Genomic DNA, 18,634 nt, shown 5'->3' with positions numbered 1-18,634 from the left:
AAGACTACAGTCCTGGTCAAAAGTGTTGGGACAGTTCACGGCAGATGACTTCACAGGCGGCCTCTCTTAAGACCAAAACCACGCAAGCCCGCCTACCCCTTTGCCCCTTGTCAATGTTGATAAAAATCTTGAAGAAAAAAAAAAAACCATGTTTCAAGAATTGTTCGCCTCCTAGAACAGTATTCTCCAAATAAAGAGAAGATAAGATAGATATTCACGTCTTATTCCCATAATAACGATTTTTTAGCAATCACGCTCGGTTCCAACACAACTGTCTAACCACTTTCTATTGTCCCTTTTTCCTTTTTTCCCACGTCCGATCTAGTCTCCAGAATAGCTTCATTTTCTTGCAACTTTGCTAGGGGGAGGGGGTCAATTATACTTGCAATTATACTCGTGGGTTCTAGCGCGCAAAAAGGGGAGGTGTCCCAACAACTTATGGCATGGATTGTAGGTTTACACTAGAGGAAATTGTTCCGGATTCGTGATGAATTCGGAACGTTTTAGTGCCGGATTGATTTTGCCGTTTACACAAAAGTGGACGAATCTGAAATAAAAACTCCCCGGTTTGGTCGTGTCTCCGGAGATGTTGAAGCCGGAATTTAAAGTGTGAACTTTAAATCCGAAAACGTTTGAATCCAGAGAGTTTTGTCGTGTAAACGATTTTCTCTCGACCCGGATATTTTTTCGCCTGTAATCTTTTGAGTTTGCGGTGGAACGAAAATGGCGGATTACATGATCGAGTCGTAGTCGAGTCGTAGACACATTGATGGCTATTTGATGGCAGTCGCTTGCTGATTACTTCGCGCTGTTTCAGGTGTAGGTAATCACTTTTATAATGGGTAATGCCATATTCCTCAGAAACCCAATTTATCGACGCAAACAATATTGACGTCCTCCATACATTACTGCGCAGATGACGACGATGGCACGATCGAAAACCTCGATGGTTCTAGATATTAAGTAAAGACCAGAATAAATGCCTGGAGGGACCTGACATGATGGACAACAGTACCGTGGTCAGCGAGTTCAAAGAAAACTTCAGACTGTCTCAACCTACCCCTAGCCTTATTTTCGGAGGCATTTTGTTTCTCGTTGTCGAGGGAACAAACTGCTTGTTAACCATTCCATCATGAATGTTCCCGGAGTTATCGCCGTGTGCAAACGGTTAAGAATCCGAATATCCTTTCACTGTAAACCCCTACTAATCCGAATTCTTTAAAATTGATGAATCCGAAAACTTTTACGAATCCGGAAAAACTCCTTTTGTGTAAACCTAGTCCTAGATCGACCACTGTAATGTTTATTAGTCTACCAGTGTTATGATCTGCAAATTTCAGTTAATTGATCAAACAACCAAAGTAGAAAAGATGGATTTTTTTCCCAGTATGATTGAAACTTAAACGCAATTTCTTCCTCGGCTAATTCAATTCAAGAAATTCCGAGTTTCCTAGCTGAGTTTGAACATATTGGGTAGGTACAAATTTTCTACGCAGCTAGAAGAGCTGAGACGCCGTCACGCAGTTAGTATAGTTTATAGAATTTATGCTATTTCTACTTGACTTTATTTGTCAGTAAATGATTCAATTGCCATAAACCATAGAGGATTGGTTAAGTGTATCTCTAAAACTGCCACTGTATTGTAAATTATCAGTGAAATTAATAAAGTAAACAAGTGTTAAAATCATTTCCCGGAGCACTGTAGTCACGTTCTTTATCGGGGATGTCGTGGGCGTTGCAATGCAAATGAAAAAATATATTTTTATACTAACTTGAACAAAAAAAAACATTTTCCATTATTTTATCCACACAGCGTTTCAAAAATTGCTTTCATCGGATTGTTGCAAACGAATATTTACTCGAGAGTGGCTATCTGCGTCACGCAATTGTTTACATTCCAACGGCGGATTTTGGGCAAAATCTTTGAGAAACACAGGCCAAGGCGGTCGACTTAAAACCATTTGCCCAGAAATATTTTTTGATATCCTAACAGGTGGGTGTATATTTAACCCGTAGAAAGTGTTTTTATGGTATTAAAAGTTATAGCCCATAGAAAGATATGACAAATTTTTTTATGCAATAATTCTATTGCAACACATTCTATTGCAACACATTTCAACGGGGTTGACAATGATTCTTTCTTTTTACACAGTAGCTGTTTTGAAAAGTTTGATTATCTTATCATTTTTACACATGATGTAGTATTTTATGGTCTAAGTTACTTCGATGCTCAAGTCGGCTATATAAGGCTCAGTAAAATCCTAGAGTTACCGTTCGAATACAGCGCCAAGTTCGATTCCCTTCTCATCTACTGCAACGCTTCTGACCTCAAACACGAAAGTTTGGAGGTTTCAAAATTTGAGCCGGTCTTGAATCCCATGATGTGTCTTCTCGACAAATAACAAAACGTCTGTAAGGCTCGAAGTACTAAGAATGAAGAAAGTTTAATATAAATTAACGCGACGCCTACGATAGATTTCTACAAAATATTTATCAAGCCTACAGTTTTCTCAGGTACATCTAGCCTAGTGGTCAGGTTTGGCGTAAACAATTTAACCGAGAAACGAACGGCAAAATTCAAATGCGCGCTTCGATATTCATAAAAGGTCAGTATTCAGTATTTTTAAGCTTTGCAGTCATAAAAAAATTCCCTTCCGTCCATGTCTTATACTACAAACAGCCCGTATCAAGTGGAACATTCTGCTTTTAGAGATTCGCTCGCTGTGCAGTGTATTATTTGTTTACATGGTGAGCACTTCAATGTGAAAATAAGCGAAAATATATACCTAAATAAAGCGTCGACATCTTCCAGATGTTATTGCCTCGTTTCAAAATGTATAGATCACGTTTTGCAACTTGACAGCGGCATCTGAAAATGTGGAAACTATTCTTTTTTATTTTGGTTTTTATTTCCGCTTTTATAGCGGAGCTCCGGCGGCCCGAAGGGCCGCCAAGCGGAGCCCCATACTCATATAGGAAAGAAAAGGAAACCCATGAGTTGATTTTCTCATGGTTATCATGGCTAGCGGTATTGCTCGTGGGCGCGTACGCACGACGACGACGACGACGGCGGAGTTGCCCAACATGGCGGCCATACTCCAAATAATAGGTTGACAGAGACATGCACCCTTGGTTTATTGTGTACTTCCTTGATATTGGACATCCATGTTATGATCAATTTACACCTGTCAAAACAAGGTATCCGCTGACCAGTATCACGTGACCATATTGCGGGCTCAGGTTTACAGCTCCTCGAGGTCACGTGTTTTCTTGAAGTTGACCGCTGACTAAGTTCTGGTTGTCGATTGGATCGCGGGCTCATATTGGGTTAGCGTGTTGGAAACAGGGCAGGATTGCTCGGAAGCCGGTTTACGCTAACCCAGGATTAAAAGTTAATGGAATTATAACTTTTTCTTCTATACAAATGTTTTTTGCTGTTTTGTTTTGTGTATATGTTGATTATTAAAACTCAAAACAGAAGGCCAAACAATATACAGAAACCTCACTGCAAAGTTACAAAACTCAAATCAAAATTCTACCTTTTTCTGGGTTAGCCTAATCGGGCTTTGAACAACCCGGCCCAGGAGCTACGCTTTTAGGCTGGCCTAAATCTATATATTATAATTGATTATGGTGAATTTGTTTTTATATGGGGTCTCAGACTCTTACAAATCATTCCTTTGCATCTTTAATTAAGCAGCACTTAAATTATTGGTCATTGTTAGTTAATTGCCATAAGTTGTAATACGTTAAATGTGTTAATCCTAATAGCGTTTTAGTGGTCTTTTGCAGAGGGGATGGATGAAATTTCGCTTTTCAACTGACTCCTTATAAAGGCGGCAGCAAAATTTGACGACGCATGTTGCCATATGACGTAAGAATTACATCATGGTCTTAAACAGCCGCCATTTTGGCAGTCCTAAATGGAAGACACGCCTCTAGCTAGGAGATTAGGACGAGAAGAAGTTTGAAAAAATTGGGTGGGGGTGTGCGACCTAAATCCCAAAACTGTTACCCTATTTAAGACCAAATTCTGAGATTTTCCCTACCCTATTTGAAGCCAAAACGGCAAAAATCGGTACCCTATTTCTGACAAAAATAGCGAAAAGACCAAACCCCTTTGGGGCCGCATATATAGTCCATATGAGGAAGTACCGCCCCCCCCCGCCCCACCCCGGATAAAATGGCTTTCGAGGGAGTGTCATTTACAGCTTCCTTCGGAAAGAACCTTACTAAGTACAGAGGTGACAGCTGTTCCGCACAAAAGGGCGCATTTTCGTAAATTTAATATATGATTTATAGATAGACATTGATTAATTTTAATTAACAAATTACCTAAATATAACGCTTATATTTCTATGTAATGGAATGATTGATTTGACTACCTGAGTGTTGACGGAATGATCGATTAATTAATTGATTGATTTCATTGATTGATGATTGACTCACTTATTTGCTGTTTATCCATTTATGACTAATTAATTTTATTTAGTTACTCATTGTTTGTACATAACATTTAGTTATTTGTTATTTTAACTCTTTTATTTTTCAGTTCTTTCGTTTTTTTTTTTCGTTCATTCATTATCGCGCTGATTACCTCTTAGCGCAATTATTTATATAAACGGACTTACTGAACAATTCTATGATTTACTGACTTCCATAACAGAGTGTGCTTATTTCAAGTGCAATCAAGTTCACATGCACATGCAGTATATTGTATGAATGGCGCCTACATTTGAATAAGAATACTTTGTACATCCTTAGCCTCGAACTTATGTTTCCAGACAAATGATTTTTCACATGAATGTGAGGCTTAGGATGTATTGTTATTCAAATATCGACGCCATTTATACAAAGTGTATGTCTATTATTTGTTGTCTTAGCTTAAACACAAAGGAGAAAAAAATGCGTACAACTTTTTGGACATTTAGTTTCGCTGGGTTTGTTTACAGTCTTGTTTAATATTGACGAGCACGCAGAGTAAGGCGATGGCCAGTAACAGCGTGATGCTAAGAATAAGGCTTTTTTGGGAAAAAAAGGAGAAAAGAAACAAAAAAGGAAGAACAAAAGGGGCGTGGTCGAGGGAAATACTGGGACTAAATCTAACCTGTTTAACAGGTCTGCACTGAATATAAATATCATGGAATATTTGTACTGTTTTTAGAACTCGTTGGAATATTGATTACTCTCGAAACTCAAAAGGAGTCGATCTACCCAGTCGTTTGGCTGACTTGTTTAACTTGCTATTGATTTAATTGCTGGATATTAATAATATTACAAATAATCAAATCTTCCTGTCAGCAGTTCGTCTAAAATCTTCTTGACCTGTAAAGAGACAAAAATAAGACAGACATTTAGGTTCGGTTATAACAAATAACACAATAATAGGTCAATCCCGAGTTGCCTTTCGCCTCTGTATGTGTCAGAACGAGTTTTCGCACGAAACCATTCGTATGTAATGTCTTCAGCCTACAGGCTCATTTTCATGCAAACTCATTTTCATATGAAAGGTTTTGCTCGCAGACTCGTTTTGAAACAAAGGCATAAGATAAGCTCGGAAATGGCTTATTACAAGTGTCCTCAGTTTTATCGACGAATGCAGTGTGTTAATGACCGTCCGCCCCTGTAGCTCTTGGAGGTGATTTATCAATAAACCGAGGTGCCTGCATTTAATAGGCAAACCGTAGAGTCAGTAAGTTTTGGTGGAAATAGAAAGTACTTTTTCCCTGTATGGAGATTGGAACTTTCTTCCTGCGCGGAAAATCTCCTTGTCTCTTTAGTGTTCTCTTTGCTCTCGAAAATCTGCTCTCTTTAAAAATATAAAACAAACAGCGGTGATAAACACTTTAAAAACATGAACTTGACGTTTAGTATGCTAGTCAACATACATTTTCAAAAGTATAACCGTTAAAATTTTTTGGAAAGTTATTTATACTGTATCAATGGGGGTCTGGAACCTAGACAGAAAAACATCTGCAGTATAAATTTAAGACGTTTCAAACGGAAACTGTCTGTAAAGTGAACAACGGAGAAGCTCTCCTGGTAAAGTAAAAGCTTTTCACTGCTGACATCGGCATTCAATGCTGGCTGCAACTCCTGCAGATGTTTTTCTGTTTACGATGGCCGAAGACCAAGATTTTATATGATTCTATTCTCTTTGTTTCTGTTTTGTTCTCTAAAATCTCTTTAATTTTCGAGGCAAGCGATTAAAAACTGTGAAACTGCATAACGGCCAAGGCAATTTCTGCATGGTTCTTCAGATAGTTTCCTTGATTAACCGCTCTTATAACAGCGACACAAGTAAAGAGTCCTTTTTGGGTTTGTAACAATACAGTACACAGCTGAGCGAACACCTTTACACTTTTACCCCGATTTTAGGTTTTCAGGTTGCCCCCTCTCTGGAAATTATGCCATACAACCACTTCTGGTCACTTCCACTGATCGGACGGACAATTTTGTTATCACCAGCGTTATATATAGCTACGAATCAAGACCATCTACCCCTGAGTCGAACACACGGCCGTTATATGTATTGTGAAGTCTACCAGCGCACTACACGATACTTAAAAGTGGGAAATTCGGCGCACTTCTAGAAAATTGCCGAAAGAAAACACGCTTGCTGATTGGTTAAAAATTGGTGTTTCTAAAACTTGATATAAACACAGAACTAGCACAAGCTGTTGACGTAATGATGGCGGAGCAAAGAGAATTTACATTTTGGTGTTCAAAGTAAACAGGCTGTTTTCTTTAGAAACAAAATCGATGTTCTCTGTGTTTCTTTCGAGTCATAGAAACACTCGTAGAGGTCTGGAAGAACTCGAAAAAGCTGTGAAAACACTCACCTGTTAGCTCATATTCCCCAAGCATTTCTAGTTCTCCCAAACTCCCACTTGTGTTTCTGTAGCTCGATAGAAACACAGTGCACGTTTTCTCTTTCTTAATTAAACAGCACACCCAAACAATCGCAGTCTTCTTATCGGGCTACACTGGTACCCAGTCTTCCCAAAGTTTGGTCAAGATAAAAGGCGTACAGCGTAACCGCATTACATCTACCAGTGGGCCTGGCTGAACTATCCTTCCCCTTCGTAAGAATTACAGAGCTTTCTTTTAGCCAGAAACTATTTGTTGACTAACTTTTTCGAGATTTAGAGTAGCACGAAAAAGTAACGTCTCCGTCTCTCTCAAAAGGGCCAGGTATTGCGCAGCGGAACGCTCGATGTCTGCTTCTTCGTCCTCCTGACTTTCTTCATTTATTGCCTCCGTTTCAACTTTCTCTCCCTCCTCGCTTATAACAACTTTAACTTGATCTTTTTCCTCTTCGTCATTGTGCTCGTTAGGTTGTTTTCCATCGCTACCCGTTAGTAAATCTTTCTTCACGGTTTGCTCGGATTCAACTAGAGGGTTGTTCTCGTACTCTTGTGGTTTTTCACTTTCAAGGCCTTTCTCCGTCAGGGCTTCAGCACTTTTATTGTCTGACTCTTCTGGATCTTTAACGACATCATTCATAGTCGTCGTGTTTTTTGGTTCAAACCAGAAATTTACTGATATAGTGTTGCTAAAAAGGGAATATAAATCGCCAAAAATCAGTACTCTAGTTGAATGAAATCCGCCCAGCGTGTGACTTTGTAAATGAATTAAGGCTACTAATCATGAGCTTTACTTCTATTAACTGAGCTGCTCTAAGTTTCAACCTTGTAGATACATCCCTAATATCTGACCATTGCTATGAGTATTATGTTGTAAGTACTGTATGTACTGGTGTTTCTGTATTACCTGTAGAACTTTGTGAATCACTGAAACTCTGGCGGGCGTCCATACACGTAAAACTAATGGAAATGGAAGCTTTACTTCTGTTTTTTTTTTTTCTTCTACGTTTCAACCCACTAGCTACAACCCTACTTTCTGACCATTGAAATTAACATTATGTTGTAAGTACTGTATGTACTGGTGCTTCAGTTGTACCGGAGAATTCTAGCTTTAAAACTTTAAGGATTAAACTCTGGCGGCGTGTATCCATCCAAGTAAAGCTAATGAGCAGAGCTCTTATGCGGTACTGTCTGTTATCCGGCATGGTGGTTAACTTCTAAGACCGGTTTGTGATCCTTCAGTGAGAAGACGCCATTGAGAAACTGATGCCGCGGTACTGTTCATTATGCTATTCTAAGTTCAACCTTTGCAGATAAAACCCTAAAGCGAGACTGAATGTTAATAGCCTTAACTGTCAAGTGCTGCAGCTGTGAGTCTCAATTTTCGAGCCTTTAGCCACTTCACGAGTAGAAGGGTTATGATTACCTGTGCATTTCACTTTCAATGTAATGCCACCAGTAATGTGGAATATAAAGCACTTCTCCAGGCTCCATAGCCACCTCCATTCCTCCTATCTCGCTAAACCTGGGAAACCTGTCTAGATCCGGGTTTTTGAAGTCCACCTTTAACAAGAAAGAAACAAGCAGAATGGCGAAGAAGTTACGAGATGCTTAAAGTAAACCTCTTAAGAGTGCCTGCCTGTAAAAATCAGACAAATTCTTAATTTCGCGGCAAGGGTCGAAAATTCGATTTCGCTCATATTCTTATGCTAGACAGGCTAGGGCATTACAAAAACTACTGGATAGTTTTTTTTGGCAAAATATTCTTTTATTTCAAAGAAATCTGCAAATTGCCAAATTCCGTTAAAATTGTCATTTGACGCACCATTTTATTAACAAGTTTGAGAGCCTCGCACGCAAAACCACATCATTTTTCCGTCTTTAAAACACTCAAATATTTTTGTGCAATGTTTAAATGTGCACTGGGTTGGTTTTAGGGAATGTTGCGTTGTCTTTTTGGGTGCAAAATCATTAAATTTCGAAGACATGTATTTCATTCACTTAAAGGTACTTCGTGCCGACACCATGTGCGAAACCTTCAAATGGATTAAGCTTCTGGTGGTTGAATTGCAGAAGGATGATCTACAGATTCCTGTAAAAATGTCTTTGGGCAGATGATTGTGAGCGACGCGAGAGCTTTTCAAAGTACGTCAAAAATGCAAATATTTGACCATTCGTCGTCAAGTTTCAATTTACGGGTTAGACCCGTATATTTTAGCATGCGCCATATGACTTGACCTATAATAGTTTGAAATAGACACAGAGCTGATAATTTCGAAATTTTCTAACCTTATTTGTTGCGAGAGGCAGGTCCAAAGCCGATTTGACGAGTTTCTAGTCGATCTCTCACCATTCGTCGCACATGTGTAACCTTGTGTTTACACAAGGTTAACGTCCGATGTACATCGCCAACTGTCAACCTATTATTGGTCGAATACCATGAATCTGTGACCATCTTTCTGCGCATCTGAACATCACTGCATCTAAGTCAAAAACGGCTGAGTCATTTGTAGATAGCTGCTTGCTTTGCACTGCGCCATTGCTGACCATTGCTGATAAGCGTGTCTGCGCAGCACAATTTTACAGCCGTTATTTGTTCGTCACGCAATGCTGTCACGGCATATGTTGCACAGTTTGATCCATTTTGTATAGAGCACTCTCAGGATAAATGAAACAATTTAATCATTGTTCATCAGTTTGTTCATATATATAATAATATGACTGTATTTATAATCGTATTCTATAGTGTACGTGGCCTCGGTCCAAATCACGTTTGTTGTACGTTTTGATGTTTTAGACAATAGCTGATAAAGCTAGTGCCTGTACTCACTAGAATTTTAAAAAAGTCGCCATGAAACAAATTATAGATCAATGAAGCAAGAACTAGCTGAAATAAAAATAGGAAATCACAACGTGTCTAATTCATGAGAAAAACAGACTAAATTTAATTAGTAATTACGTGAGTAAATAGCCCTGGCCATGCCATTTTATTTGGCGTATTTTGTTTGCCTAGTGGCGAGGCGTTGGTATGTTTGTAACAGAAAATAGAGGACTGTTGTCAATACAGTCCAAAATTATTGTCAGTAAAATATTGTAAATAAACCACCTATCGACCGGTTACCTCCGCGGCCACCATTTGGTCAGCTTCTTATCATCTGCGCAACATCTCCCGGGTAAGGAAATTCTTATCTACGAAAACCACCGAGATCCTGGTCCATGCTTTTGTGTCTTCCAAACTCGACCACCGCAACTCTCTTTTGTACAATGTACCGAAGTGTGCGTTAAAAAAGCTCCAGTCTGTTCAGAACGCAAATGCCCGACTTATCACCTGTTCCCGAAAGTACGACGACATCACTCCAATACTGAAAGAATTACACTGGCTTCCTGTTTCTGAACGCATTAAATTCAAGATTATATTACTTACCTTTAAGGCTCTTCATCAACAATCTCCTGTCTACATTCAAGATCTAGTAACGTACTACCAACCTTCCAGAATCCTCCGATCATCACACTTACTACTTCTTAACCCCACGAATTTTCACCTGAAGACGTATGGTTCTCGAGCTTTTGCTGTTTCCGCTCATGTGACAATCTAAGTTCTTTTCAATCTAAACTCAAAACTCATCTTGTTAAGAAAACTTATTATTCTTAGCGATTTTTACTTTTTATTACTTTCTTAAATGCACATTTTTAATTATTAAGATTAGTACAGCTCATTTTGGCGAATTGTACAGCGCCTAGAGCAAGCATGGATAGGCGCTATATAAATATTTATTTATGATTATGATTATTATTTGGTCGTTCCGATAAGGGTTTCATTATTGTCTTTACCCCTATTCAGCGCCCACCCAAAATTTAAACACTTTGTTTTGGAAAGGGCGATGGCAGATAAGAGTCTGAAATTGAAGGTGCATGACGAGTGATAATTCAAATACACGTCAATCATGATTGTCTTGAATTGACTCCATGTTCACAAAGAAATTTATAACCCGATAGTGAAAAATTAAATATTTAAGGTACACCAACCTCTATTTAAGCAGCTAGCCCAAATTGCGGTCATCACCCATTTCCCCGTGGGTAGCCCCCCCCCCGGGGGGGGGGTACTTTAGGAATTTCTGGGTGGGGATGTGCCGTTGGGACCCTGGAACCCTTAACCTATACTAGAGCTAGTTCAGCTGAATTTTGCTACCCTATACTAGAGTAACCAGTATTAAAACCGCCGATTTCCGTCTGAATCCCGATTTTTGACAGTTAATAATATCCAGTAGTGTTTTACGATAGTCATCTATCGACGATGTTGAGGTTGAGTTACAAAAATTTAAACTTGCCGATTTCATTTTTTCATATTTTTGAGTGGCAATTCCTGGTTTCCTTAGTTTAGATGAAATCTTCAACCAACTAGTCAGTTTCGTGAAAAATGATACCCTATTCTAGACCCAAACGCTCTGATTTATATACCCTATGCTAGATTAAACTGCTTGAAAACCATACCCTTCACAGCGGCGCATACCTATATAGCCCATATATGGCAGTACCCCCCGGGGGGTAGCCCACTGTGTTACATGTAAACCAAACATAATTGCACAGCGCCAAAAGACCTAGGTATGAGTTTAGCGTTACAGTGTTACGCAGGGCATGTAGGTAGCGGTGATCGAGTGAAAGATAACAACAGGGGCAATGGTAAACTATTCATTCTTCTCATTTCTTAATTTACTCTCTTCCTACTCAACACGATTGTGTGCTCCCAGTGGTTCCCAGCCTTACGGAGCCTTATGTATTAGGATAGAAATTGTCCTACCCCTACCCCCTAAAATGGGATGACAGTATTGCGTGACGAACAAGGAACCGCTGCAAGCAAGGATTCAAGCCATCAAACCATGATGATCAAACGTAATATTTTGGTGTAGTGCAAAGCAAGCAACTATCTACAAATGACTTAGCCGTTTTTGACTTAGATGCAGTGGTGATCATATGTGTCGAAAGAGGGTCACAGATTCATGGTATTCGACCATTAAATAAGTTGACAGTTGGCGATGTACATCGGACGTTATGTAAAAAAAAGCAAACTTCTGCTTTATGTGCGACGAATGGTGAGAGAAACACGTCAAATCGGCTTTGGACCTGCCTTTTACAGCAAATGAGGTTAGAACATTTCGAAATTATCAGCTCTGTGTCTATTTCAAACTATTATAGGTCAAGTCTTGTGGCCCATGCTAAAATATACGTCTAACCCGTAAATTGAAACTTGACGAGGAATTGGTCAAATATTTGCATTTTTAACGTACTTTGAAAAGCTCTCGCGTCGCTCACAATCATTTTCCCAAAGAAATTTTTACAGGAATCTGTAGATCATCCTTCTGCAATTAAACCACCAGACGCTTAATCCATTTGAAGGTTTCGCACATGGTGTAAATTAATTATATACACGAAGTACTTTTAAGTGAATGAAATACATGTCTTCGAAATTTAATTATTTTGCGCCCAAAAAGACAACGCAACATTTCCTAAAAGTAACCCAGCACACATTTAAACATTGCACAAAAATATTTGAGTGTTTTAAAGACGGGAGAATGACGTGGTTTTGCATGCGAGGCTCTAAAATTTATTTAATAAATTGTGCGTCAAATGACGATTTTAGCGGAATTTGGCAATTTGCATATTTCTTTGAATTAAAAGGATATTTTGCCAAAAAGCTATTCAATAGTTTTTGTCATGCCCTAGCCTATCTACCACAAAAATATGAGCGAAATCGAATTTTCGACCCTTGCCGAGTTATTTTCCATTTTTATGGACAGGGACTCTCAATGCTAACTGGCCCATAGCTCTCGGCTTTTATCACCGATTTTGTAGCATAGGGCGGCTAAAAGAATTACTACCCATTCCCCTCCGATAGAAGGGTTACTAGCCTTAACCCCACCCCAACCCGCCAATAGATGCCATTGGATGCCAGTCATCTCAGGTTCCTACTCAGCATTGCGTCAAGTTAACCTAACAATTCATTGGTATGCATTTATACTCTTGGAAGGTCTAGTTAGTTTAACAGTAAAAGACAAAATAATAAACCATCATCAACAACATCAACTAAAGAAAAAACCAAGCAAAAAAAAAAAACAAAGCAAAAACCCCCTTGGAACAAGAGGTAGTGATAATCGACTATTACTCCGGGGGGGGGGGGGTACTCCCTTATATGAGCTATGTAGGTATGTGCGGCCCCGAAAGGTATGGTTTTTCAGCCGTTTTGGTCATAAATGGGGTATCGATTTTAAGGAATTTTGGCCATTTTGGTCATAAACAGGGTATGACTTTTGCACTCTAACCTTGATATGAATATGTTTTTAAGAAGAAGCTACTTTTTCGTCATTATCGAAAAGAAAATCAACAAAAGCCCTTCATAAATTACGTTTACGGTAATTTAACATTGGTCTGAACTAGGGAACTAATTATAACGCAGGTCTGAAACAGGGTTTCGATTTAAAGGTCATAAGTAGGGTTTCGAATTTTTAGTCAGGTCATAAATAGGGTAGGGAATATCGCAGATTTTGGTCATAAATAGGGTAATGGTTTTAGGAAGCGGGCTGCACACCCCTACCCAATTTTTCTGGGAGTACCCCCCCCCCCGGAATTTACGTAACTATCACTTCACATCACTGAATCTCACCTGGCTTTGCCGATCATGGGAATGCCCAATAGGAAAAGGATACAGCGAACGAAAATAATTCGGGCTGAATAGTATCACACGTTTTCGTCCAAAAATCTGCGATGCAAATAAAAAAGAAATATGACTAACCTGGGAGTGGAACTGATGAATCAAGATCAGACTCGCTTGGCCGCTCGCAATCTCCCACTGCGTCCAGCAAGAAAAAAAAATTCTTATTGTATATATCATTTATTGAGGTTACTAACATCGATCAATGTCAGATAAAGTTTGATAGTGATGCGGTGAAAACCTTCATGAAACTATGCATTGAGAGGAATTTTTAGCTTTCGCCCTAATTTTCGCGCAGTTAAACAGAATACAGAGAGAGTGGAAAATTTTGAATTAGAGATATTTGCATCGCTGTCAGTGGAACCTGAAATGATTACCCAAGATGGCTGAGCCCAATGGAGTGCTCGTTGTGGTCATCATTGTTTATATTTTTCTACCGATAAACATACTGCTTTACGCACTATGCTAGATACGAATTGACTACAAACGTTTAAAAACGTGTGCAACTTGGTAAAATCAGCGAAGCTCCTAGCTCTCTTTGGGTGTAATATTCAACGCGAAATTGGATTTAAAAACTGCAACATTTCTGGGTTGCAAAAACCCTTATGAGCTCATATATTCTTTGGAAAGTTTTAGGTTTTTTAACCTGCCAACGCCGCACAAATACTATCCAAAAAATCGTGCTCAAATTCCTAGAGACAGTTAACGGCGCTGTTCCCCTTGTAATATTCAGAACTGATATTTTTGTAGCTCGTTCATAAGCTGAACTGCTCATGTCAACGAGGCAAATATTGTAACAGAGCTTCCCTCGTTAGGACAATCTTAAATCTATGAGGCCGAGATAGAGATAAGTCTCTAAAAAGATAGCTGTCAAATTGATGGTGTTGCCATGGGTTCCCCTTTGGGTCCTGTCTTGGCCAATATTTTTATGTGTCATTTTGAGGAGAACTGGGTGATGAATAACAGTGCTCGTCCTACCATTTGGTGCAGATACGTTGACACCTTCACCTTATTTGACAATAAGGACGCTGCTGTTAAATTTCTCTCTTATCTCAACGACCGACATGTCAACATCAAATTTACCATTGAATTTGAACAGGATCACGAACTTCCATTCCTTGATGTTCTTGTCAAACGCCATAACAATTCATTCTCAACATCCATTTACCGTAAGAAAACTTTCACTGGCCTTTACACGAAATGGGACTCCTTCACACCTCGCAAGTACAAGCTAAACCTCATCCGCACCCTTACTTATCGTTGACTTCGCATCTGTTCATCGTCTTCATCATTACAGTCTGCCTTGGATGATCTCAGGAAGCTATTGTCACGCAATGGTTATCCCCGTGGTATCATCACGTACAACATGAACGATGTAGTGAATAGACATCAAAACAAACTTAAAGACCCTATCACTACAGTTCCCCAGAGAGAAATCTTCATTGTTTTACCATTTTCAGGGTTCCAAAGTAAAGTAATTACCCAGCAACTTAAATCTTGTATCTATAACTTTTATGGTTGTTTTAACGTTAAAATAATTTTCCGAAACACCCGCCGAATTAAGTCTTTTTTCCCCTACAAGGACAGGTTCAGCCGTTCTCAGATGTCTAAGGTGGTTTACAAGGCAAGCTGCTGGGACTGTGATGATTTTTACATAGGAAAAACAAAGCGTCGACGACATGATAGAAAAACTGAACATTTTAAGGCCCTTGCTAAAAGCGGTCACACCTCAGCCATTGCGGATCACGTTACTTCCACGGGTCATAATATTAAATGGCACAATTTTGATATCTTAGCAACTGGTAGGTCAGATATACATTGTAAAATTAAGGAAATATTGTTAATTCGTGATTTAAAGCCAGCCTTGAATGAAAACGTTGGCAGTGAGAAACCTTTTCTTTACTAACATTTTGTATTGTTATTATTATTATGGTATTTTTTTTTCTCTCCCGCAGACTCATCTGTTTGTTATTAACCATTAGTCTTGTTACATATTATTAGATACCAGTCTTTTTCTTTTTCTTCGCGTTTAATTTCGATTGTAATCTAGTTAACGGTCACTTCTGAAGATGTATGTTGTACATACGAAACGTCAAGGAGATTAACTTTGTTTAACATGCGTTTTGGTTCCATGTTTATCACCGCGGTTTGTGTTTTGTTTCTTCTAAAGATAGCTGTTAGCTGCAGAAAACTAACAAAATATATTATTTAGCCTTAACTAATGCTCCACGGCATGAATAAGATGTGTGTACGTTTTTCTAGAGCCTTTTGTGCTGACCTGAACATAAAGATTTTCCGAGGCGTCGTGTGCGTAGGAGTGACAACATCATGCATTCCAACCAATAGCATGTTAGTGACTTCATTGCTCCACTCCATGCGCTTTACAAGGTCCAGAAGCCACGTGTAATTAAATGAATCAATGTCTTCCAGCGCTGATGAGCTCACACCCTCTTGAAGGACCAACAATGACTGTGAGAAGAAAATTACCATTAATTAAACGGTTCATGTTTAACTGTCAGCGATCCCAACAATAGCGGATCCAGCGAATAGCGGGCATGATGTCGCATTCATATCATGAAAGGTCACACAAATGTACGCGTGACTCAGGACACGAGAACACGAGAGCAAACTTTCGAAACAAACCTCCTCTGCAACTCTGGTTCTTATGCGTGTAATAGCGTCGACTGCGCATGCAAGTTAACATTTTTTAGCGGGATTATTTCAAACATTTAGAGATTAACACGTACCTAGAGAGCATGAAGGGTAAGACAGATACCTCCCATATAGACTTATTCCAAGAGTAATCTCCCCCCAAGTTATTTTTAGACCGCTGCCAGTAAATGGCCTAGAAATAGCCAATCTTGTGGCACGCATCTTGCTCGCATGGACATGTCAAACGGCTTTGCACGCAATTTTACCCTACTCGAAAACATCCACGCAACAAGCGTTTTAGAATTAACCTCGGAAAAACTGGGTACTATGTTTTAAAACAACTGGAGAAGAATTACTTTGGGAACAAAGATTAGCTCTAATGCTCTTCATATTCTCTTGCATTTACTTTACCTGGAAGTATGCCCGGCTCCCATTGTCAGCACTCTCCAGCTCTTTTATAACCTTCGTGAAGTACAACAGCCTCTGTTTGGTTGGGAGTTTAAAGTCTTTATAAGCGCCTTTGATTATGTCGTTGTCATAGTAAAGAAACGTCCTGTTAGGTGATATATATGCCGTGTGGTCTTCGTCTTGTAGGTTCTCTTCCAGGTACTCTATGGCCCATTTTAGAGCGGACTTGTGAAATGTGCAGTTTTCCAGAATCACGGGCAGCTACGGAATTGTGCCAATGCTTTGTTAGGAGACACCTCGAGGTGTGAAATGAAATAAAATGAAACCAAACCAAACCAAAATTTAACAACCGAAACGAAACGAAACGCAACGCATAAGCTCAGCGCAACGCAGCGCAACGCAACGCAGCGCAACGCAACGCATCGAATCGAAACGAAACGAAACGAAACGATATGTGCATTTATATAAAAAATGGCCTTTAACAAGACCAGAAAATTAGATGTAAAGTTTGTCGATTGCTCCTGGAGTTTTGCGTGTTTTGAACTTTAATTTGTCTTATCCAACGTTGTCGTTTCTGTTGCATTCTTCAACATTATTTCAATTTCTGTGTTGAGATTAAGCATTAAAATTGCTCTCAACAATACGATTGTTCTGTCTTATCCCTAGAAGTAAACTTTATTTGATAAGTAGGTTGTAGAGGGGATTTGGCAGCCGAGGGGCTAATGCTCCAGAGTGTGTCATGGAAAAAGTGGAATACAGAGTTGAAAATTCCATCAGACAGAACGTTGCATAGCTGTTTCAGTTCTCCTTAAATGTTCTTTTCAAAATGGAATCTACTTTTATCTTGCTATGTCAGTTATTACATATAGGATATACGGCTGCACGTTGCTCCAATTAGAAGCAAACATGAAATTTGAAAATTATAATGAAACAGCTGCGTTGAGTTTTCAACCATTTACTGGAAAATTATAAGCTATCAGACTCTGTTCAGTTTTTCAAGCTTTAGTTACTTTATTAGCTACGTACAATTTAAATCTTGTCACGCCAATTTAAAACAAAAACGTGTTTGTATTTCTCAATAGCAGTTTTGAAGAATTTCATTCTTGTCATCTGTCTATCAACCAGGGAATCCCCCCCCCCCCCCCCGGGTTTGACTTCTATACTTTCATGAGAGTATAAAACAATCACACACTGCTCAAAGTTTTTTGCTGATGTTGACGGTTATGTTAAGTGTCCAAAGATTTTAGTAAAACTTTGATAAAATCCTAATTGGGTTGCTACTTTTACTTAATGAAACAAACTAAGGTATAAGAAAACATTACCATTGTCTGCAAAGGTATATGAAAGGCTTGTATTATTTTCTAAAAAAAAAACACCTGTTGTATGATTCGATCAGGAGTCCCTATTGCTATACAGACGCTCACCTAATTGCATTCCAAGTCGGTCGACACTCATTGGTTGCAAGAGAGACGAAGGAAAAAACTTAATCGACTAGTATGACATACCATAAGGTAGCTCCAAGGAGCCTTTGATGATGATGCTGGACTGTTTCCATATGCATGCAATACATATTGGGGTTTGTCTTGTCATGTTAAGCCACGATCAAAAGTCTTCTTTGCGCAACAGTTTTGGAGCGTAGGGTGGATGTTTTTATTTCCTCTGTTCTGATTACACGTCTCTCCGTTTATTGACTGTATTTTGACTGAACCTTAATACAACTCAACCATTGGCAGAGATCGTTGAAATCCATCTTTTATACCATGCCATAGAAAGTACAACCAGTCAGAATACAGCAAAGCCGTTGCATATTCCTGTTGTTGTATACATGTATTCCTGGGAATAAACCATGACTTACGAGGACGGGGCATTTGCATCGCCAAAAACAGCAAAACACAAGTAATATGTAAAGCATAGGACCGTGTTCCAAATTTAAATTCACATCACTCTAATTTGCGCCCCTTTTTAACTTGTGAATTGTGGTAGCAAGTTACAAGTTGGATAT

General features: G+C 39.1%; 2 protein-coding genes across 2 annotated transcripts; both read right to left on the bottom strand.

Annotated features, from left to right (window-relative positions):
- Positions 1 to 6,678: 6,678 nt before the first annotated feature.
- On the bottom strand, positions 6,679 to 7,559 carry LOC145470019 (uncharacterized). Its single transcript, XM_081453852.1, has one exon. It carries the CDS (start codon positions 7,504 to 7,506, stop codon positions 7,108 to 7,110), a length of 399 nt encoding a protein of 132 aa, XP_081309978.1. The 5' UTR covers positions 7,507 to 7,559; the 3' UTR covers positions 6,679 to 7,107.
- Positions 7,560 to 8,288: 729 nt separating this feature from the next.
- LOC145469242 (hypoxia-inducible factor 1-alpha inhibitor-like) lies at positions 8,289 to 18,202 on the bottom strand. The gene is made up of 6 exons (XM_081452931.1): positions 18,138 to 18,202; positions 16,636 to 16,777; positions 15,825 to 16,041; positions 13,654 to 13,710; positions 10,195 to 10,256; positions 8,289 to 8,429 (listed from the first exon to the last, which is right to left on the bottom strand). Exons 1-6 carry the CDS (start codon positions 18,200 to 18,202, stop codon positions 8,289 to 8,291), a joined length of 684 nt encoding a protein of 227 aa, XP_081309057.1.
- Between the last annotated feature and the right edge of the window lie 432 nt (positions 18,203 to 18,634).

The sequence above is a fragment of the Orbicella franksi genome, chromosome 15 (assembly GCF_964199315.1).
Source record: "Orbicella franksi chromosome 15, jaOrbFran1.1, whole genome shotgun sequence".
Lineage (NCBI taxonomy): Eukaryota > Metazoa > Cnidaria > Anthozoa > Scleractinia > Merulinidae > Orbicella > Orbicella franksi.
The sequence above is the reverse complement of the archived record's forward strand: the minus strand, read 5'-3'. Positions and strand labels throughout refer to the sequence as shown.

Coding starts and splice junctions, on each gene's coding strand:
- LOC145469242 (XM_081452931.1), bottom strand. CDS start 18,202: ATGTATTGCATGCATATGGAAACAGTCCAGCATCATCATCAAAGGCTC. Junction 16,042..16,635: donor GGAGCCGGGCATACTTCCAG/GTAAAGTAAATG, acceptor TTCTTCTCACAG/TCATTGTTGGTCCTTCAAGA. Junction 13,711..15,824: donor ACAAAAGGCTCTAGAAAAAC/GTACACACATCT, acceptor TGCTGGACGCAG/TGGGAGATTGCGAGCGGCCA.
- LOC145470019 (XM_081453852.1), bottom strand. CDS start 7,506: ATGAATGATGTCGTTAAAGATCCAGAAGAGTCAGACAATAAAAGTGCT.